At 44.1% G+C, this 23,070-nt stretch overlaps 1 protein-coding gene across 1 annotated transcript; it reads right to left on the bottom strand.

The window, feature by feature from the left end:
* Positions 1 to 1,779: 1,779 nt before the first annotated feature.
* Positions 1,780 to 23,059, bottom strand: ARV1 (ARV1 homolog, fatty acid homeostasis modulator). The gene is made up of 6 exons (XM_052640817.1): positions 22,815 to 23,059; positions 13,068 to 13,187; positions 10,657 to 10,810; positions 6,226 to 6,450; positions 5,049 to 5,195; positions 1,780 to 2,277 (listed from the first exon to the last, which is right to left on the bottom strand). The coding sequence occupies exons 1-5, from the start codon at positions 23,019 to 23,021 to the stop codon at positions 5,053 to 5,055; spliced, it is 849 nt and encodes a 282-aa protein (XP_052496777.1). The 5' UTR covers positions 23,022 to 23,059; the 3' UTR covers positions 1,780 to 2,277; positions 5,049 to 5,052.
* Between the last annotated feature and the right edge of the window lie 11 nt (positions 23,060 to 23,070).

The raw sequence follows: 23,070 nt of genomic DNA on the forward strand, positions 1-23,070 counted from the left end.
AAAGTAATTTAAGTTTTATACCTTCAAGAGAATTTTCACATAAATACTGTTTTTGTTGTTGTCTGACCATGTTTCAGTGACTGGGAGAGAGGAATGGCATGGAAAACAGACATCATTCTAAAGCACCAAGCACCACCCCTACCTCATCTTCCCAGTATAATTCTAAGTTCTGCCATCTCAGAAATCATAGGGCAGAATTTAACAACTGTAAAATCTAGGTGGTGAACAGATGTTCTCACTGTACAATTCTTTCAACGTTTTTGTATCTTTGAAATTTTTCACAAAACATGCTGAAAAAGCATAAAGAGAAGATGAATTCCTGGGCTGGGCAGTGGGGCCTGGCCTGGGGACGGGAGAACTGATCACTCTCCACATGACCTGGAAGGCAGCCTCTCTGCCTTCTTTCTGGAGACTTGCCCTTTCTTTTCTCACTCCAACAAGTGATGTGATGAATACACTGAGGGGAGTCTAAGGTCACACATAGCTGATGAGACGGGTCTCCCTGGCACTCCTTCCCACCCACCCATTCCACAGCACTTAGCTACCCACTGCTCGTGGACACCTCACTGGCACCCAGGAAAGGGGTTCTGAACACTCGCTTTTTCTTTAGAAGTTGACAAATACCTTTATGGTGACCCAGACAGACTGGGATGTAGACAATATAAATTTATAAATAGATGATGTAGTTTCTTTTTTTATCTTAGCCAAAGATTTGAAAAGCTATGATCAGTGTATTTTTAAGGTCACTTCCCCCCATACTTGTTTTTTAAGTGATTTTTTTCCCTTTCGTTGTGTTTTTGAACCATGTCTTCTCCTCCTCTCCTTAAACTGACAGGCTCCATCTGGTGGTCAACAGTCCTCTCCATTCTCTGACTACTCTGTGATGTTATTCCGATGGGTTTTGTCCTGTTTTTTTACTTTGCTGAGCTGTGTGTGCTAAGTCGCTTTAGTCGTGTCTGACTCTTTGTGACCCTATGGACTGCAGCCCGCTGCCAGGCTCCTCTGTCCATGGAATTCTCCAGGCACGAATACTGGAGTGAGCTGCCATACCCTTCTTTAGATTTTCCCAACCCAGTGATCAAACGTGTCTCCTGCATTGGCAGGCAAGTTCTTCACCACTAGCGCCTTTTGGGAAGCCCATTGTTTTACTTTGGATTCTTCAGCTTTCTGTATTGGTTTCAGCATCCTTGGGATAAATTACAACTCACGAGGCCCTTCGTAATCCGAACAGTACACGTCTTCCATGTGTCATTTGTGGAACTCCCACTTGCTCACACTCTACCCAGTTCGACCATTTGCTTTCAGCCCCAGCCCATGCCCACTGGCACTCTGCCCTCCACAAGTTTGTGTGCACTGTCCTCTCTTCCAGGCTACTGGAAAGCTCTGTCCCTTCCCCTTCCCTTGGAAGACCTTTCTGACTTCTGACTGGAACAGGTGCTCCCACCCTGCCCTTCCCGAATAGCCTATACTCACCGCTTGATAGGACACTGTGCTGCAGTTACCTACTCCTGTTTCTAAATCCATCACTACTCAGGAAATGTCAGGAGGGCCAGGCGCCATGTCTTTGTTGCTACTGTATCCATACTGTCTGACCCTAATAGACTAGGCGCTCAGTGTCTGTGGAATGAACAAGTGAAAGAACAAGAGAGTGAAGCAGGCAGAGGGACAGGGAGAGAGGCGATGCTCATTTATTTAGGGACAGCTCTACTGTGATATAATTCACTCTTGTTAGATGTACAATTCAGTTGTTTTTAGTTAGTTATTTTTGAATCAGCTGATTTTAAGAGTAACTTAGTTACAGGGGAAGATTCTGAATTAAAAATTCACAAAAGCTCAGTTTATTGTTACTTTATTGACAGAAAAGTATTTCTCTTGTAAGAATACAAAGTATTATTTTAACCATTAACATTTAAATTAAAAAGATATAAATATGTCAAAGCCATGAACAAAGATCTTTTCTTACGTGTGACTCATGAATTCACGTCCCTTCAATTCCAGGGCTTACCAGAACCGTCTATAATGTATAAATCTTCACTTGCTGCATACATTAGTTCCTGCCGCAACATTCCTTGTGTTTGTGTGAGTGTTTCTGTATGTGGTTTAGTTGTTTCCTACGTGGGTTAGCAGTTCCCAATGCCATAATTGTTGCTTTCTCTTTCAGGAAGTATATCCAAAGCTTTGCTTCATTTTACACAATAGTGAGAAGATGGGTTTGTATTTTTATGTCTTCTATTTTACAGATGCAACCAGTCATGCCACAGACAGTAAAAAATGAAACTGTGGATAATAAAAACAGTATTTAGAGTGGCACATTCCACAAAAAATCAAATCAACAAATACTTATTAGGGCAGGCTCTGTACTACAGGAGACACCGTTACCTCAGGCCTGGTCTGTCCTGGCACCAAACCAGGTTGAAGGAGTCAGACATAAATACATGGCATTTTAATGTAAAGTGTAAACAAGTATAACACATGAGATAACCTAAAAAGGATAATGGCTTTCAAATGGCTGTTAAAGACAGGGGACCTTCTCCTCACAGAAATTATACTGGATAGCTCAAAAGGCAGAAGCACTAAAAAAAGTGGGGGCAAGGCCTTCAGCACGGGGACAGTCTCAGGAGCTCTGGGAATGTGACTGAGCTGGGCCCTGGGAGCTCAATGGAAGGAGTGAGAGTGACAGACTCAAATTTTTGGAAAGTCTTCATTCCACAGAGAAGCAGAGGTGACTGACTCTGGTTAGTGGAGAAGAGTGTGATCTGTCTGGCAATGAGGAAAGGATAGTGGAGACCATGGGTAGAAACCTGCCCACAGAGGAGAAATGAGCACTAACGCTCAGAGAAAACTGAAAGGGGTTGCTCAGGAAGGGACCGAAACTCTGGCCAACAGTAAGAAGGGGTGGAGAATCCAGGGAGGCGCCAGAAGTGGTGCTCTGTGAAGATGGACTGAAGGTTGGTGAGGAGGTTGTAACAAAGGGTTGAGCTGGGGGCCGAGTGACAAGATGAAAAGTTCGCAGGGGACTTCCCTGGTGGCACAGTGGGTAAGAATCTGTCTACCAAGGCAGAGGACACAGGTGCGATCCCTGGTCCGGGAAGATTCCACACGCTACGGGGCAGCTAAGCCCGCGTGCCACTACTTCTGATCCCGAGTGCTACAGTTACTGAAGCCCATGCACCTAGATAGAGCCTGTGCTCTCAACAAGAGAAGCCGCCGCAGTGAGCAGCTCAAGCGCTGCAACCATGAGTAGGTCCTCCTCGCTGCAATTAGAGAAAGCTGTATGCACTGCAGAAGACCCAGTGCAACCAAAAATTAATAAATATTAAAAAAACAAAACAAAACTAAGAACAACAAAAAAAGCTATCAGGAAGATTCTGTTTTGGTGAGGGCTGGGGATACTGAGTTCAATTTTAGAGGTAACAGCCAGGCCATCCTGGAATTATCTTGAAGGCAGTGGAAGGGCATGAGTGACCTGGCAGAGGGGGGGTACTGGAGGTATTGGGTCTGGAAAGATCTGGAAGCAACCTGCCCTAGATGGATCAAGCCATGCTGCTGCCAAAGCCAAGTGTCTGCACAGCAGGAGAGACAAGCGGAGGGCTGAGGCAAGCCACGGGAGACAGACAGGGGTAGGGAAAAGGAAGGTCTGCTGGCAGGAGAGGCGCAGGCGGCCTGTCTGGGAAGGCAGCAGCTTCCAGAGCAGAGCAGTGAGCAGGGCCCCGGCAGAGCTGGGGGCTGGCTGCCTTCTGTTATCAGCACCGACTCGGGAAACTGGGGAGAAAGTGTGTTTTACAAAGAGGAAAGGCAGTGGAGAAATGGGCTCAGAGTAGCCTGTCTAAAGTAAAGAGCTGCACACATCTGCTGGCAGAGGGGAAGGAGTCGCTGCGGAGGAGAGAGGGTGAGGAAGGAGCAGTGTCTCTGAGGACCCGGAGAGGAAGAGGGTGAGCTGAGCGTGGAGGGCAGGAGGGCTGCTGAGGCACCACCAGGAGAGGCAGAGAAGGCTCAGAGCTGCGCCTGTGGGATGAGGGGGGTGCCCAAGAGCTGCTTCAGCTTACCCTGCCTGCTCCCTCCCTTCCTCACCACCTGCCACTCCTTTATGTCTACCCGATCAGCCATCCCAACACAGACTGTGGGGGGCTGGCGATGGTCCAGAGGCTGACAGTGACCAGAGGCAGGAGGGTACCTTCAGGCTGTACTCAGCTCTGGAGAGGAAGACAAGCTGAGCACGGTGCCGGAACAGGAGGGACGGAAGGAAGAAAGAGGGCAGGTGACCAAGCAAGAGCTGAGAGGAGAAGGAAACTCGGGGAGTCTCTGGTGAGTCTCCATTCTCAGCAAAGTGAGAGCAGACACGGGGGTAAGTAAGGCGGGGAAGACTTCAGAACAACTGCTCCAAGGCCACTGTGTGTGTGGCGGGGGCAGGGGGAGGGAAAGGGGTCCGCAGAGGTGACCTCAAGACAGAGGAGCACACACAGCCGCGCTCTGTGCAGACACAGGGGCGACCTGCCAAGCTCAGCAGAGAAAAGAGCTGATGGACTCACCCCAAGAGCTCTAACGGGGACGCTGATAGAAGGGCAGGGAACCGGCTGTTTCAAGGGACTAGTGGAGGACGATGCAAGCTGCCTATAGATGCCAGGCACAGTTAAGAGAGAGGAAAATGGGACAAAGGTAAAGGAAAGTAAGAGGTTGGGGGACAGAGGTAAAAAAGGCAGCAGAAGGCAGGGGTGGTGGGAGGGAGGGAGCAGAATGGTTGGAAAGGGTGGGAGACAGCTGTCAGCGGGACAGACTTCAGCATCTGAGGTTTTGGTGGGAGTCACCTGGAAGGGAGGTGTTAGAGAGCTGTGAGAACAGGGGCCCAGAAACAGAAACAGCTGCTGACGTCACTGAGGGGACAACAGAACTAGAGTGCAGAACCCTAGCGTCCCCCAGGGAGACAGAGGTGACCTCGAGGTACCCAGGTGCTGGGGTGGGGGTGGGGGGCTATGCGTTCTGCAATGGTATCTGTCTAGTTTGAGAAGGACACCTGTCTGGCTGCAAGAACACTGAGAGATGCTCTGTACCTCTTCAAAAGTCTTGAGATTTATAGATGGCACAGTCACTTCCGACAGCCCATTCCATCCTCTGGAAGAAATAGACCATGGTGCTCTCCACCAGTAAGCCACTCAAGATGGCCAAGAAGGTGAGCTTGCGGTTAATGTTTAGGGTCACTGAAAAAGAAAAGGCAACTGATAAGTTCTGAAGAGTTTAAATGAAATTGCCATGTAAATTGTGTGGCAGTGTGAATGGAATGGTTTTGTAAAACTGTTTCTTAGAAAATCTCTATTTGTTCTTATTAATCTATATTGTTACTTTTCCATCTGCCAAGCTTTCGGGAGAACCAAAGCATCTGCTGGTAACAAAAACACCAAGCTTCTCCTGGTCTCATCAAGACAGAGTTGCACAAATACTAAACAGGAAAATAAAAGCTAGATCTTAAAGTTATCAAGAGAATAGCAGGAAAAAAATGGATACTCTTGGTTTTATAGTTTACAAGATGCTAAGCATTCTAAGAAATATCAGATTAATACACTCATTTAGAACAGCACTTCTCACAATGTATGGGATAAATGATGACACGCAGGGCTGCTTTACCTTTCCTCAATGTAATAAGAATTCTCCTGAGTTGTGAGGCAGATACCTCTAGCCTGGCTTGACAACTGCCTGGCTATGTAACTTTGGACAAGTCAGCAAGAGCTCATTCATAACGTGGAGGTAATAATAGTTGCCCTATTGACTCCACAGGGCTTGCCTGGTGGCTCAGTGGTAAAGAACCCACCTGCCAATGCACGAGACATAGGTTTGATCCCTGGATCAGGCAGATCCCTGGAGAAGGAAATGGCAACCCACTCCAGTGTTCTTGCCTGGGAAATCCCAAGGACAGAGGAGCCTGGTGGGCTACAGGCCATGGGGTTGCAATAGCTGGATATGACTGAGTGACTAAACAACAGTAACTGACCTCACAGGATGGACGCAATGCATAAGGGAGCATTCTGCAAACTGAAAAGTGCCATGTGATTAAACTGAACTAATACGAATATGTGCCGTGGATAAGGCACTATGAAAATGTTAGGCATTGCTATTATTCTACAAAGAGTTCCAGTGTTTAATAGGTTATATAAAAACTGTACTCTAGAAACAAGGCTTTAGAGATTGTATCTGGGTTGAAAGCTGAGAAAACAGAGTAAGATGTAAACATACCTCTGATTGCCTGAAAGTTTGATGTAAGGACAAACACTTTAATGAGTCTGAGGCACAGGGGTGTGTAATCATGTTCCCAAATCACAGCTGGGATCAGCAAGAGTTTTCCGTAGCTAGATAACAATAATGCCTTCAGCAGCAAAGTGAAGTTGAGTTTTTCTTTCACTCTTATGGGTCGTTCTACCCACAGGAAAGCGAAAATGCCAGTAAAATAGGCAGTCTGTTCTAAGGAAGAAATGGAAAATAAAGATACAAATGTCTCAATCCAAACCAGAGCCCCCTAAAACCAAATAAACCACAATTCCAAAATACAGCCTATCAGCTGATGACAAAAGAAATGCTTTATCAAGATCAAATTTTCTGGACTTCCCTGGTGGTATGGTGGATAAAAATCCACCTGCCAAGGTAGGGGACATGGCTTTGATCCCTTGTCTGGGAAGATCTCAGCCATGGATCAACTAAGCCTGTGTGTGATGACTACTGAGGCTAGGCACCTAGAGCGTGTGCCCCACAGGAAGACAAGCCACAGCAATGAGAAGCCCACCTACAGCAACGAAGAGCGGCCCGCGCTTGCCAAAGTGAGAGAAAGCCCGGCAAGTATAGCAACGAAGACCCAGTGCAACCAAATAATAAACATTGCTATTAATACCAGTGGTTTCCCTGGCGGCTTACTGGTAAAGACTCTGCCTGCCAATGCAGGAGACGTGGGTCTGACCCCTGGTTCAGGAAGATCCCACACGCCGTGGAGCAACGAAGGCAGGTGCCACAGCTACTGAGCCCATGTGTGGCCACTACTGAAGCCCCTGTGCCCTAGAGCCCGTGCTCAGGAGCAAGACGAGCACTGCAACGAGGAGTCCTCACCGTGACCAAGAGTAGCCCCCGTCACTGCAGCTGGAGAAGCGCCTGCACAGCAGTGAAGCCCCAGCACAGCCAAAAGTCAATTAATCAAGTTGAAAAAACAGTCATTAAAACATTAATAATAAAAAAGAAATTTTATTTCTTTATTATTTCTTAAATAACCCCTATCTTTTGTGTCAAATCCTGCTGATATCATTTCTGAAACATATTTTGATAATTCTTTCATGAAGTACTTCACTCTCTGGAGAAAAAGTAATTCTGGGAGAATTGTGATCATCAACTTTCCAAAGTTCCCTTTAGGAAATCAGGTTGTTTAAGCATTTTTACTCCTAGAGATCTCCACAGAGAAAACAGACAGGGGAGTGGGAGCTTTTAAATCTGGAAGATGGGACACAGCCTGGGAATTACACATGAAGATGTTCTTCGTTGCTGATTCACCTACTCTTTATGGGGTGCCTCTTAGCCATAAGACCTTGAATAGTCTCTCACCTAAATTAAAAACACCTCATATTCATCTTAACAAACTTTATGAGTGTAATTCCATATCCTTCCAGAAAGTATGCAGAGACAGAGTCCAGACTAGAAGAAGCAATAGTTCCCCTGGTGTCCCACAGTCAGAACAGAGTGCAATCTGTTCTGTTCCCGATCAGGAATTTAACAATATCTTTTAACTGCAGTATTTTATTAAGATTGTTATTAGTAAGACTGTTAGTGCTCTGACTACCCAGCTGCATACATTTTGATTGGTCTGTCCCTAATTCTATTTTCTCCTATGCTGTTGTTCAGTCGCTCAGTCATGTCTGACTCTTTGCAACCCCATGGACTGTAGCACGCCAGGCTTCCCTGTCCTTCACCATCTCCCGGAACTTGCTCAAACTCATGTCCATTGAGTTGGTGATGCCATCCAACCATCTCATCCTCTGTTGTCCCCTTCTCCTCCTGCCTTCAGTCTTTCCCAGCATCAGGGTCTTTTCCAATGAAGCAACTCTTCGTACCAGGTGTCCAAAGCTTCAGCTTCATCATGAATATTCAGGATTGATTTCCTTTAGGAATGACTGGTGTGATCTCTTTGCAGTCCAAGAGACTCTCAAAAGTCTTCTCCAATACTACAGTTCAAAAGTATCAAAGTGGACAAAACATGGTCCACTGGAAAAGGAAATGGAAAACCACTTCAGCATTCTTGTCTTGAGAACCCCATGAACATATTATGAAAAGGCAAAAAGATTTTCTCCTATAAGCTGTGTTATTTAGGTTTCTACAGGATCACTGTTTTTTTTTCTGGAACACATGTATTATATCATAGAAGAAATAACTGTATTCCTTCTAAAGTGTTCTATAACTGAATCTAGCCAAAATGAAGAGGTTCCAAATACAGGTGATTAGGATCCATAGTCCATAATTAGGATTCATATGAGTCAATTAGGATCCATAATTAGGATTGCTTCTCAGTGGGACCTTCCTGATTGTTTGCTTCCCCAACAGCTCAGTTGGTAAAGAATCTGCCTGCAATGCAGGAGACCTGGATTTGATCCCTGGGTTGGGAGATCCTCTGAAGAAGGGAAAGGCTACTCACTCCAGTATTCTGGCCTGGAGAATTTCAAGGACTGTATCATCCATGGGATCATAAAGAGCTGGACACAACTGAGCGACTTTCACTTTTAGGATCCAAAAATGTAATTTAGGATGGTTAGCCCCCATGGAATTTGATAGTCTTCAGGGGAGACACACCATCTCCCTTCAAAATGACTGAAGGGCTCGTTCACTGCAAGGATCTGTTCAAACAGGCAGATTATATATCCTGGGTTTTTAACTGAAAATAATGAACTTCCTCAGAAGAACCATCTAACAGTGGTGGGTGGCCTCTTGTCACTGGAGACAGTCTTGCACGAATCAAGAGAGAAGGGCTTCCTGCACTGGAGGGCAGAGCAGACGACATCGCGCCTTTCTAGCTTAGAGCCTGGGGGACTGAGGAAGCTGCGCCTGCCCTTGAGCTCCACAATCTTTCACAGGCAGGTATTAGAGGGCCCCTAGCCCTTAGAGCTTTCCCACATTAGATGGGTTCAGGAGGAGCAGCAGTGGAGAACTGCAGCGGGGAAACCAAGAGACGGGGCACCGGGAGACCTTCCCTGGCTCTGCACTGACACTCACCTGCTGGGGGAACTTCAGGGAGACCACTGGCCCTCCCTGTTTTTGTGCTTTGACAACTGCAGATAGGGAAGGCAACCCAACCCACCTACCAAAGAGGATGGTTGTAAAAACTGAGTTGATGATACTGTAAAAACAGTTTTTAAGTTATAAAGTGCTAGATTTGTGTAAGACATTCTTTATAAGCTGTTTTAGGGATCTGCAACCTAACTAGGGACTAGATTAAGACACATATAAATATAATAGGAGAAAAAATTTCTGTTCAAGTGTCAAAACAGCCACTATAGAGTAAGTGCTACAGAAATTCCAAACTATTTGAAAACAAGCTTGGTTGGTTTGTTGTTTTGTTTTTTAATTATAGACATAAAGCAGTTCGTCTATAGCAATTTTAAGAGGCTTTGCTTTAAAGCTTAAAATTATATTAGGTTATAGCTCTTGGTTTAGGTGATTTGTCCAAGGAAGTTTTTAACATTATTATGTACATTTGGGAATTCTCAGCAGACAGATGAATTTTAAAACTACTGGGACTGGATGAGAGGGCCAAGGGAGTGAGGGCAGCCCGAGAAGAACAAGGGACGCAAGAGGACACACAGTCCAGAAATACGACACTGCAGTGGTGTGCAGGTGGCACTAGTGGTAAAGAATCTGCCTGCTAGTGCAAGAGATGCCCTGGAGGAGGGCACAGAACCCACTCCAGTATTCTTGCCTGGAGAATCCCATGGGCAGAGGAGCCTGGCGGGCTACAGTCCATGGGGTTGCAAAGAGTCAGACATGGTTGAAGCGACTTAGCACACAGGCATGGAGACTTAATAGTACTAAAATAATATTTCAGTATCAGGAAGAAGATTTTAGAAGTAGAAAAGCATGGAAACCAGTAAGTAATAACATAGTCACAGAAATTAATTCAACCCAATTCTGACCTAAGTCACAAATTTCAAATTCTGTAGAAAAGCAATTTCAGAACTCAAAGAATTCTGGGGAGTAGCCCTTTCCCTGCACATAGTATATGAGTAGGTAATTAGTATGATAATTAGTAATTATTATAATTAGTAAGAATAGTAATTAGTACAATACACTGAATAATGTTTGGCCGTTATTAATCTGTTTTAATAAAGATGAGATCCAAGCAATCTTCAGATTGGATAATCATAACTTAAACTGAAGAATTTTACCCAAGATACTGTGTTTCAAAATACTTTATGAAACACTTGTATCTGATAAGCATAATCATTTCATGCCCTATGTGTAGTAACAAAAGTAAGAAAGCAGGTAATTTAGACAAACTCACCTAGCAGATCAGTAGCAGAGCTGAAATTTAGTCTAAAGTCCTCTAGCTAGCTCCTCTTACCAATGATTAAAACCATGCACCTTAATTTTAAAATCAAAACAGTTGGTCAAATAATGGTAGAAAGTATGGCTTCTTCCTACCTAGAGAAGCAATTGCAAACATTCTATAGAAATCCCACTCCTTTGCGTATCGGATAAAGTCGTCAGGATCAGTGCTTCGGCTGGAATCTTGAAGCTGCCACCATCTCAGGTATGCTTCACAAAGCAGACAAAATACACAGAGTTTTCCGTGCATCTGTCAAAAAGACATTGCCATTCAGTCAGGTAAAGAAACAACTAGTTAATATCGACCAGCACAGAGCTAACTTTTGTGGGTTCTGAAGAATGTCCGATCTAGTAGCTTTTCGAATTCAGAAACTGCCCAGTTAAACGCAAACTGTATTCAGTCTGTAACCACTAGGTCTTAATCAGCAATGTTCAGCAGAAATATCACATGGGGAGATTTTTCAAAATACAAATGTCTAGACCCCAGTCCTGATTCAAAATCTGCAGAAGGATATCCCAGGCAGCATACTGTGTGTGAAACACTCAGGCAGAGGGTGAGCGCTAATGTGCACCCCTCGTTAAGAATCACTGCTTTAAATAGCAGTTCACTTCATCCTTTGTTATATTCTCAACATTTGTCTGATACACAGAATCAAGCAAGAATTTATGTGATTCAGGATGGGTGGAAGCAGCAATAAACACATTTAATCTTAAGATTTCATGACACCTCATAAGAAACTTAGTCTGAACATGAATTTTTAAGAAAATGCCTCTAGGTTGGATGAGTATAAACTAAACTAGTGAAAGACAGCAATTCAAGGTGGCAAATCAGCTGGAGGTTTTAAAGAGTCTGAAATTTTGGCAAAAACAGAAAATGCTAGGCAACAAAACCTGGCTTTTTTCTCTATATTTCTCCTACTCGTTGACATTTATCTGTGTAAAGCGGGGAAAAGAAAGTGTGTGTGCAAAGTTGATGTGGTCCAGGGATAAGCATGGGTGTGAGCTTCTAGGGCTGCCCCATGGAGCACACTGCTTCTCCTGGCTGCACTTTGGCATCCACTAGGGAGATTCAATGGAGAAGGCAAGGGCACCCTACTCCAGCACTCTTGCCTGGAAAATCCCATGGGCGGAGGAGCCTGGTAGGCTGAAGTCCGTGAGGTCGCTAAGAGTCAGATACGACTGAGTGACTTTACTTTCACTTTTCACTTCCATGCATTGGAGAAGGAAATGGCAACCCACTCCAGTGTTCTTGCCTGGAGAATCCCAGGGACAGGGGAGCCAGGTGGGCTGCCGTCTATGGGGTCGCACAGAGTCGGACATAACTGAAGCTCTTAGCAGCAGCAGCAGCAGGGAGATTCAAGGAATACTCATACCTGGATCCCACTGCCAAAGATTCTGATTTAACTGGTTCTGGGTGAGGCCTCCGCTTGGAATAATTAACTGCTACCCCCACCCACTCCCCCAGGTGTTTCTAATGTGTAGTCAAGTCTCAGACTTCAATTATATTACAAAACAGCCCAGGTTATTTAACTTGCGGGAAGGAGGACAGGGATAATACATTGCACTGTTACTGTCTCTGTTAGCCCAAAATTAGGGTTGCCAGATTTGGCAAATAAAAATGCAGGACATCCAGTTATATATGCACGTCAGGTAAGCAACAAATACTTTTCTGTGTATGTACGTTCCACGCAATATTTAGAGCATATGCTAAAAAATTAGTTTATCTGACTTCCAAGTTTAATTAAATGTCCTGTATTTTATGTGTCAGTCCTAGCCAAACTATTGAGTATACAAGTCAATTCATTAAGTTGTACATTAAAAAGAAATTCAACTGCATCTATTAGCACTTTCCTGATTTTTCATCTCATATATTCCCCTCAACAGGCTTCTCTGGTGGCTCAGTGGTAAAGAGTCCACCCGCAATGCAGGAGATGCGGCTTGGATCCCTGGGTCGAGAAGATGCCCTGGAAAATAAAAAGGCAACCCACTCCAGTATTCTTGCCTGGGAAATGCCATGGGCAGAGGAGCCTGGTGGGCTACAGTCCATGGGGTCACAAAGAGTCAGACACAACTTAACAACCAAACCAATCAGCCATTCCCTTAAGAGCAGAGTATACCATGCAATATGTTACATTTAAAAAATATTTTTCTTTTCATGTTTGCTTACTTTTAGGGATAATTCTCTCCCTACCAGGTTATATTTAATTTTATTCTGTTCAAAATTATTGATATCTGTTTCAAAAGGTAACCTACTAAAAAGGCAATCCAGATGATGGTTTGTCAACTTCCTGCCAGTGACCATATTCTTAAATACACACTAGACATTGCACACCTTTCAAAAAAGCAATGCCTGCTATTTCCGGAAATTTCCAGACATTGTTGATAAAAGACTCCCTCGTTAGAATTTCTTTCTTTAAATAATGTTCTTTAATTCTGTTCAAAAGTATTATTATTTCAAAATGCAAAATCATCAAGCAAAATTAGAAAAAAAAATTATCACAACTTACGTTTATTTTCGTATTGAAAAGAATATGCCTGTAGGCCTGGGCTTTGCATAAAATAGCATTAATCAAGATGATTACAGGATCATACTCGATGTATTTGTCTACAGGTTTCTGGCAGGATTTCTGAAATAATGCAAGACAATATTAGAAAAAACATATTCACACATTCTGAAATCTTAGAGGATTTCAAAGCAGCAGATTCTGTTTTGGATTTGTATAGCAATAAGGTTGTATCAGCATTTATTTAAAGATGGCTTCCCAGGTGGCGCTAGTGGTAACAGAATCTGCCTACCAATTCAGGAGACGTAAGAGACGCAGATTCGATCCCTGGTTGGGGAAGACTCCCGGGAGAAGGAAATGGCACCCCACTCCAGTATTCTTGCCTGGAAAATTACGTGGGTAGAGGAGCTTGGCAGGCTCCAGTCCATGGGGTCACAAGGAGTCAGACACCACTGAGCAACCAAGTGTGAGCATTTATTGAAACTTCCATTCAGATGTAAAATGTTCACCTGTACAAGCCTTGGTTTCAGATGAGTAAATATAATCTTCTAGGGTAAAAATATTAATCTTTTAACCTCATATTAAAAAGCTAAAAAAGATATTTGATTTAAAGACATTTCAGGCAGGAAAATATCTCAGAAAATGCTACTTTCAGTCTGTAGGAACTGTTATAAAATAAATAAGTTCAGAATGTACTTTCATTGCCTGTTGACTAGATGGCTCCAACTTTGTGGCTCTTGAAATATGATTTTGAGAAGGGGGTTCAGAAAAGTAACCCTACACCTAGAACTTCTGAGAGCTACAGGCAGGCAGGAATCCTGGGGTGGCACCTACCAAAAAGAGCCTGTCTTTTTCTTTTTCTTCATTGAGAACATGGCAAGAAGATGGTCTTTCTCTGCTACAGTAGACCCTGGAGACTGCTGGCTGTATGTAAGGAATGGGTTGTGCTGCCTGATTCCGAGCTGCCCAAATCAAGGTCCTTGGGCCCTCAGCAATTCCTATTAAATGGCTTTTTTTTTTTTCCTTTTGAACACATGATCACAATGTTATGAAACCCCAATGCCATTCAGTTCAGTTCAGTTCAGTCACTCAGTTGTGTCCAGCTCTTTGCAACCCCATGAATCGCAGCATGCCAGGCCTCGCTGTCGATCACCAACTCTGGTAGTTCACTCAAACTTACGTCCATCGAGTCGGTGATGCCATCCAGCCATCTCATCCTCTGTCATCCCCTTCTCCTCCTGCCCTCAATCCCTCCCAGCATCAGAGTCTTTTCCAATGAGTCAACTCTTTGCATGAGGTGGCCAAAGTACTGGAGTATTAGCTATTGCATCATTCCTTCCAAGGAACACCCAGGACTGATCTTTAGAATGGACTGGTTGGATCTCCTTGCAGTCCAAGGGACTCTCAAGAGTCTTCTCCAACACCACACTTCAAAAGCATAAATTCTTCGGTGCTCAGCTTTCTTCACAGTCCAACTCTCACATGCATACAGGACCACTGGAAAAACCATAGCCTTGACTAGATGGACCTTCGTTGGCAAAGTAATGTCTCTGCTTTTGAATATGCTATCTAGGTTGGTCATAACTTTCCTTCCAAGGAGCAAGCATCTTTTAATTTCATGGCTGCCATCACCATTTGCAGTGGTGCCCCCCCCCCCAAAAGTCTGACACTGTTTCCACTCTTTCCCCATCTATTTGCCATGAAGTGATGGGACCAGATGCCATGATCTTTGTTTTCTGAATGTTGAGCTTTAAGCCAACTTTTTCACTCTCCTCTTTCACTTTCATCAAGAGGCCTTTTAGTTCCTCTTCACTTTCTGCCATAAGGGTGGTGTCATCTGCACATCTGAAGTTACTGGTATTTCTCCCGGCAATCTTGATTCCAGCTTGTGCTTCATCCAGCCCAGCATTTCTCATGAAGTACTCTGCATATAAGTTAAATAAGCAGGTGACAATAGACAGGCTTGACGTACTCCTTTTCCTATTTGGAACCAGTCTGTGGTTCCATGTCCAGTTCTAACTGTTGCTTCCTGATCTGCATATAGGTTTCTCAAGAGGCAGGTCAGGGGGTCTGGTATTCCCATTAGAATATACAAAATGCAGGTATAGGAACAAGCTCATTAGAATTGCAACATCTGAATCAGTATTAGCTGCAAAGTTGCAGGGCTACTGCTGCTGCTGCTGCTAAGTTGCTTCAGTCGTGTCCGACTCTGTGTGACCCCATAGACGGCAGCCCACCAGGCTCCCCTGTCCCTGGGATTCTCCCTGGCAAGAACACTGGAGTGGGTTGCCATTTCCTTCTCTAACGCATGAAAGTGAAGAGTGAACGTGAAGTTGCTCAGTCGTGTCCAACTCTTAGCGACCCCATGGACTGCAGCCTACCAGGCTCCTCTGTCCATGGGATTTTCCAGGCAAAAGTGCTGGAGTGGGTTGCCATTGACTTCTCCTAGTCCCTGCATAAACTAATGGCTACAATTAAAAAACAAAACAATTTTGAAACTCTGAGAGGATAAAATAAAAATACAAGAAATTATGGATATGCAGACATACTAGGATGACCCATTGACTGCATCAGAGTGCTAGGAGAAAAATGGAGTGCGTTGAAGAATAGCAACCCTGCACTCCCAATGCCATAAAGAGTTAGATTCAATTCCAGTTCCAAGTTTCTCTGTTTCACTCATGTCATTACAAGAAGGGTATATGTTTGTCTAGTCATCAGGTGAACCAATGAAGGGAGATGTGCTATTACCCCAAATTTAAATCCACCTAATAGATCTGAGGTGTAACAGGTTAGGTTTTTTAGCTGAGCAAAGAGAAGGCCAGTGTCTAAACAGAAGCCACAGAATCAGAAGTCATATAGAAACAACACAGCAGGTTTCTAGATCTTTCCCTGTGCTCCTTATGTGGAGAACACTTCCTGTCTTGATACAAGTAAGAATGGAAGGCCAGAGACGCTGCTTCATTTTAAGATGAAGAAACCAGAGACTGGTCAGGGGTCTTCTCTCTGCCCTTTAAAAATTCTTTGAAACCGATCTCCTGACAGCATGAAAAGTCTCCGATGGGATTTGGACATATTTCAGAAGGAGGGAGGCAGGAGCCAGCAGCAGGAGACAGGGCAGCGTAGCTATTCCTTTTGCAATCACTTACCTGACCAATGTGCTTGGAATGACTACTACACTCAGAGCAACATCTCTCTTTACTTGGCCATTTCTATGCATCAGGCATACCCACAGTGCTGGATACACATAAGCTCTAATCTCAAGGACCTTACAGTTTAGAAAGTGAAAGCCGCCCAGTTGACCAACTCTATGAGACTCCATGGACTACAGCGCTCCAGGCTCCTCTGTCTGTGGAATTCTCCAGGCAAGAACACTGAAGTGGGTCTCCATCTCCTTCTCCAGGGGATCTTCCTAACCCAGGGATTGAACCCAGGTCTCCCACACTGCAGGCAGATTCTTTACCCGTTGAGCAACCCCGGAAGCGCTGCCCTGGTGGCTCAGACAGTTCAGAAGGGGAAGGCAAATGAACACGCTACTGGGAGTGCTACAGAAGGACAAGCACAGGGTGACACACCCTGAGCAGAAGAGGCGGCTGCTGGCACCACGTGACGTGCCATGTGCTACGCTCAGCTTCCCTTCCTAGCGTGCTGCGGAGTTTAGAAACACTGAGAGTTCATTAAAGTCTGCTGGTTCCCTCCCTACCAGTTTAGGCTGAATTTTTCCCTTGTTCTGCCTCTATTATTTGGTTTTCATTTGAGTCCTTCCTTCACCTTGAATGTAATGAGTAAACGCCACCCCCCCCCCCCCACCCCCGCCACACACACACACAACAAATATAGTAAAGCATCCTGTGGCGAGAGAGCTAAATTGAGTAAATAAGGTTTCTTATTTCTGGAAGAAAAGCTATGACCAACCTAGACAGCATATTAAAAAGCAGACATTACTTTGCCGATGATTGTCCATCTAGTCAAAGGTACGGTTCTTCCAGTAGTCATGTATGGATGTAAGAGTTGGACTATAAAGAAAGCTGAGTGCCAAAGAATTGATGCTTTTGAACTGTGGTGTTGGAGAAGACTCCAAGGAGATCCAACCAGTCCATCCTAAAGGAAATCAGTCCTGAATATTCATTGGAAGGACTAATAATGAAACTGAAACTCTGGTGCTTTGGCCATCTGATGTGAAGAACTGACTCACTGGAAAAGACCCTGATGCTGGGAAAGACTGAAGGCAGGAGGAGAAGGGGGCGACACAGGATGAGATGGTTAGATGGCATCACCGACTCAATGGACATAAGTTTGGGTAAACTCCAGGAGTTGGTGAAGGACAGGGAAGCCTGGCGTGCTGCAGTCCATGGGGTCGCAAAGAGTTGGACATGACTGAGTGACGTGAACTGAATGATTCTGGCAAAACTGCTCCATTCTGTATCATTTATTATTAATAGTCAAGTATCCTCAAAGAGAAGTTTGTCCTCTAAGCAATCCCTACAGCACAGGGACCATGAACACCCAGGAAACTCAAATGCTGCTTCCGCCAGCTCAGTCTTAACATGGATATGACTTAGTTTCTGCTGCTATGTTCTCTAATTCTACAATGAATCACATCTCTTTCAGAACATGAATTGGTCACTTTTATTTTTTCATGAATATTCTTGCTGCTTCTTCCTTCCCATCATCTCCAGGACAATTCCCTTCCCCCCTCATTCTCAAATCTCTTTGACTTTAGCTCCACAATAAGCAAGCACACATCTGAAAAGTGAAACCCATGAAACTTTCCATTCCTGCGAGGGTACTGCTGTCTTATTCATCTTTGCACCCAGCAACCAGGGGTGAAAGCTGTCTCCTGTTGTCCTGAACAGAACTAAAACTTGGGACAATCTCAAAGGAGTCTTGTTTTGTTACCATAAAGGATTTAACAAATATCTGAGCAGTTAAAATAGGTCAGGCTCTACAGGATATTAAAAGTACAATATCTTTAACATAACTATAATAAATTGTGAAATGCTGAAGCAGAGAGAGTGACTAAAAGCAAGGGAAATGCTTCCACTAGAAAAAAATGAGAGAAACAGAGATAGGCAAGCTGGAAGGAATGGCAAGGGATAAGCAAGAAGAGCAAAGGGAAGGGAGATTAGAATAAAAAATACTGGGAGGAGATCAGGTTGCGTATACTGCTGACTCCAAATACAGCAGAGAAGAGACCAAAGTACGTATAAGTTACTGCCTGTAACCACCTAAAAAGTGGATATTTTTTCCACAACAAATAGCATGATGTCAGACTTCTCTGGGGGCAGAGTGGATGAGAATCTGTCTGTCAATGCAGCGGACACAGGTTCAATCCCTGTGTCTGGGAAGACTCCACATGCTGCAGGGCAACTAAGCCTGCACACCCCAACTACTGAAGCCCAATCGCCCAAGAGCCTGTGCTCCACAAGAAGAGAAGCCTCCGCTATGAGAAGTACGCTCACTGTAATGAACAGCCCCCATTCACTGCAAATAAGCCCTCATGCAGCAGTGAAGATCAAGCGCAGCCACAAATAAGTAAAGAATAATAATTTTTTAAAAAATCTGTAGCTTCATCATATATAAAAAACAACATGATATCTAAAACCCTTTTAATCTCAGGACTTTTGGACAGCCTTTAAAAAATTAATTATTTTATGGTTTAATTTTCAGAGTCTGCCACCAAATGAATGATTTTTCTGAGTAATGCAATTATGCATATTACTAAGCATTAGTATTGGAGAAGGCAATGGCACCCCACTCCAGTACTTTTGCCTGGAAAATCCCATGGATGGAGGAGCCTGGTAGGCTGCAGTCCATGGGGTCTCTAGAGTTGGACACAACTGAGCAAATTCCCTTTCACTTTTCACTTTCATGCATTGGAGAAGGAAATGGCAACCCACTCCAGTGTTCTTGCCTGGAGAATCCCAGGGATGGGGAAGCCTGGTGGGCTGCCGTCTATGGGGTCACACAGAGTCGGACACGACTGAAGCGACGCAGCAGCAGCAGCAGCAGCAGCAGCAGCAGCAGCAGCAGCAAGCATTAGTATAATATAAACAAGGTTAGTACAAACTCCATCTCATTATGGAATGACTGTGTACAATAATTCAAAATGTATAGTACCACCATTCAATATTCCAAATATTACTCTAAAATCTGTCCCTGGGTGAGAAAGTGTAATGCTGGGGGTCTGGGGGTGGAAGGAAGTGGGCGATAGTATAGCTGTTGACCTAAATAGCCATCCAGTAATTATCTTTACATAAATAAAGGCATAGAGAAGCCAGCATCTGATGGTTTGAAAGGGATTTTGTTGTTGTTAGCCTCATGTCAGTAATTTTTAAAAATATAAATTATTTTATACTAATAATGATTGCTAACTAAAATGCATAGACATTTACTAGCTTTTCTTTGGACAAACAATATTCATAGTTATGTGACTGTCATCTTGTCATCTTTCAGATGGGCTATTTAATTGGACTAGCCCAAAGTCATTAAGTTCAGACCACATATAACTTACTGTTCTCTCCCTCAGACCAGGATGGCTAAGGATATGATCATCTAAAAAGCTAGAAATGGTTCATTCATCCAACAAATACTTATTTAATAACCATGTATCAGACACTGTCCTGGGTGATCCAACCACATTAATGAATAAAATATACACAATCTCTGTCCTTGTGTAGCTTACATTCCAGTGGAAGGAGACAGACAATAAATAATAAGGTCAATTACATACAATATTAGAAGATGATAGGTACTATGGAGAAAGATAAAGCAGAGAAAGGTGATAAAGTTTACCAGACTTGAAAGGGAGATCATTTTTAATAGGGTGGTAGAGTAAGCCTCTGTGATAAGATATTTGAGAAAAGTCCTTGAGGAGGTGAGGGAATTAGTCACGCAGCACCTGAGAGAAGAGTGTTCCAGGCAGAGTGCAAAGTCTCTCGGCAAGGAACTCTCCTGGTTTATGAAATACGAGGCAGCCAATGGGACTGCAGGAGAAAAGTTAAAGTTAAGTCGCTCAGTCGTGTCCGACTCTTTGCGACCCCGTGGACTGTAGCCCACCAGGCTCCTCCACCTATGGGATTCTCCAGGCAAGAATACTGGAGTGGGTTGCCACTTCCTTCTCCAGGGGATCTTCCCAACCCAGGGTCTCCCACATTGAAGGCAGAAGCTTTAACCTCTGAGCCACTAGGAAGGAGGAGAAAAAGGGGGCCTTAAAACCAGTGCAAGGATTTTGGCCTTAACTCTGAGTGAGATGAAAGTCACTGGATGGTTTGATCAAAGGAATAACAGAATCTAACTTAATTTTAAAAGGATCAGTCTGGCTGCTGTGTTATGAGGTGCAAAGAGACATAGGGAGGCCACCTGGGCATTGTGGCGATAACCCAGATGAGACACAATGGCACGTGGACCACATTTGTAGCTGTAGAGGTGATGAGAAGCAGATGATTCCGAATGTAATTTGAAGAGTTAACAGGACTTGCTGAGCAACTGAATAAGGAACGTGAAAGAGAAGAATCATGAGTGACTATAAGACCTTTTGGCTTTAGGAATGAAAATGATAGAATTGCCATTAACTGTTTGAAAGTTTGAGATGATTAGTTATGTCCAAATGGAGAAGTCAAGTAAGTAGCTGGATATTTGAGTCTGGAGTTCAAGGGAGTTCAGGCGGAAGGTATAAATTTGGTAATTTTCTACATTTAGATGGTATCTAAAGCCATGAGCAAGAATGAGTTCTTCAAAGCAGAGTATATAGACAGAAATTGGCCCAAGAACCAAGCATCAGTGTACTCCACGGTTAAGAGATAGGACGGGAGGCGAGGCAGAATCAGAAGGGAGACTGAGAGAAAAAAGCCAGCAAGATTAAGAAGAAATCTAGAGAGTATGGTGTCCTGGCAAGTGAACATAGCATTTATGGGAGGAGGAAGTAAGGGGGGCACGTGCTGCTGACAGTTAACTGGGAATGGCTAGCAAAGTGGAAGTCAATGATGATCTTCACAAGGTCAGTTTCTAGTGGAGGGCAGGGGTTAGCGTGGAGTGGAGAAGAAAGCCTGTCTCAAGCAGATTCAAGAGAAAGTAGGAGAGGAAATGGAGAAGGCAATGGCACCCCACTCCAGTACTCCTGCCTAGAAAATCCCACGGGTGGAGGAGCCTGGTGGGCTGCAGTCCACCGGTGGCTAAGAGTTGGACACGGCTGAGCGACTTCACTTTCACTTTCATGCATTGGAGAGGGAAATGGCAACCCACTCCAGTTTTCTTGCCTGGAGAATCCCAGGGATGGCAGAGCCTGATGAGCTGCCGTCTGTGGGGTCGCACAGAGTCGGACACGACTGCAGCGACTTAGCAGCAGCAGCAGCAGGAGAGGAAATAAAGAGAACAAGTGAAAACACCTTTTAAAGAATTTTTGCTGTCAAAGGGAGGAGAAAGAACAGGAGCTAAAGAAGGAAGTGGGGTCAAGATTTTTTTTCTTTTTTTTTTTATGAAAGAAATGATAGTATTTATGTAAATGAAATGATCCAGCAGAGAGCAGAAGAGTACTGCTATAGGGGTGTCCTGAAGTAAATGGAAGAGGGTGGTGCATGAGTGGAGGCACTAGCCTTGGACATGTTTATGAATAGTTCATTCTTAGTAACAAAAGGGAAGATTGAGCAGATGCATTTCGAACACTAGTACTGGGTTTATGTGGTTGCATAGTTTGTGGAAGTTCTCTTAGCGAAGCAGGAGAGGATACACGTGAAACTTGAGAGACAGGGTATTGTTCAAAGGAGTGGGAACAATGAATGGACTAGTGAAGTGTACCATGATGGACAGATGGTATCAAGGCATACCTGAGGTTAGTGGTTATGAATTTAAGGTGTTTTCTCCCCAGCAAAGCTCAGCAGCAAGGGTGTAGGGTCAGATCAGGCAATATGTTTCAATTTTGCCAAATGAGAGAAACAATTTCAAAGAATAGGATATTGAGAGTGCAGACACAAAAATGATTATTAATATAATGGTTGACAAGAAACAGGTACACATTCACACTGTTGACTCCCTTGCAAATTACTCTTGCTATGTTTTTGAAATGAGAATTATTAAAAAGTCATCAGGAGATCAGAAAGGGGACAAAAATGTATTCACTGCCTATATTGTGACAGATTCTTTGCCAATGTCCCCCAAAGAACCTCCAATTTTGTGGTTTTTTAAAACATAAAGTTATTCTCTGTAAATAGACTATGGAACACCTTGAAAACAGAATTTTTACTTCCTCGTTTTTGGTTTTTATATCATCAACGTTCAGCATAGTGCTTCGTACATAATAGTGTACATTCATGAAACCTGAAAAAATATTCTAGGAGAATTTACTGTAGGTTATGAAGTGTTAAGACGGTAACATCTGTCTAATCAAAGGGAGAATAAGAATGAAATAGTTTTGACGGGAGCACAAATGTCAGCCTAATCAGATCTTTAAATATCTCTGCACAACGCCTGCATCCACCTCCTTCCGAGGATTTGTTCGCCCGGGTCAGCAAACACGAGCCGAATGAGAAAAGCGCTGTAGGCAGCACTTCTCTACCGCTACAGGTATTCACGCAAAGGTTTGACGGAGCCGGAACGGAAATGTCAAGCATCGAACTGAAGTCTGTATTAGAGCACTCTGAAACGCGTTGATTTTTGATCACCCTAAAAAGCTGGCAAGATTCCACGGTCTCTCACGGTCCCCAAATCTCGCTGCGCCATTCTTCCCCCAAGGACACCCCACACCTGACAACTCACACAGATGGTTATCTTCAACACGCCGTGGTTATAGTCTCGGTACAACTCCTTGGCCTCTTGGTTGCATTCGATGCACCTGTACTGGCAGGAGGCCGAGGCATCAGTAGTCGAAGTCACTGTCACCTCATCCGTCTTCCCCTTTCCCGCTGTCACCCCTTCGGTGTTCCCTTTGCCAGGCCGAAGCCCATTCCGCCCACCAATGCCCATTTCCACGCAACTGCCAGCCAGAACTTCCGATTCAGTGGCGGGGGAAGAC

Source organism: Budorcas taxicolor, chromosome 5 (assembly GCF_023091745.1).
Source record: "Budorcas taxicolor isolate Tak-1 chromosome 5, Takin1.1, whole genome shotgun sequence".
Lineage (NCBI taxonomy): Eukaryota > Metazoa > Chordata > Mammalia > Artiodactyla > Bovidae > Budorcas > Budorcas taxicolor.

What these genes read in the sequence shown, in the direction of transcription:
- ARV1 (XM_052640817.1), bottom strand. Translation starts at nt 23,021, where the DNA reads ATGGGCATTGGTGGGCGGAATGGGCTTCGGCCTGGCAAAGGGAACACC. An exon ending in TGTTGAAGATAACCATCTGT is followed by an intron (nt 13,188 to 22,814) that starts GTGAGTTGTCAG and finishes GCATTATTTCAG; the next exon opens with AAATCCTGCCAGAAACCTGT. An exon ending in GTTTGCAATTGCTTCTCTAG is followed by an intron (nt 6,451 to 10,656) that starts GTAGGAAGAAGC and finishes TTTCTTCCTTAG; the next exon opens with AACAGACTGCCTATTTTACT.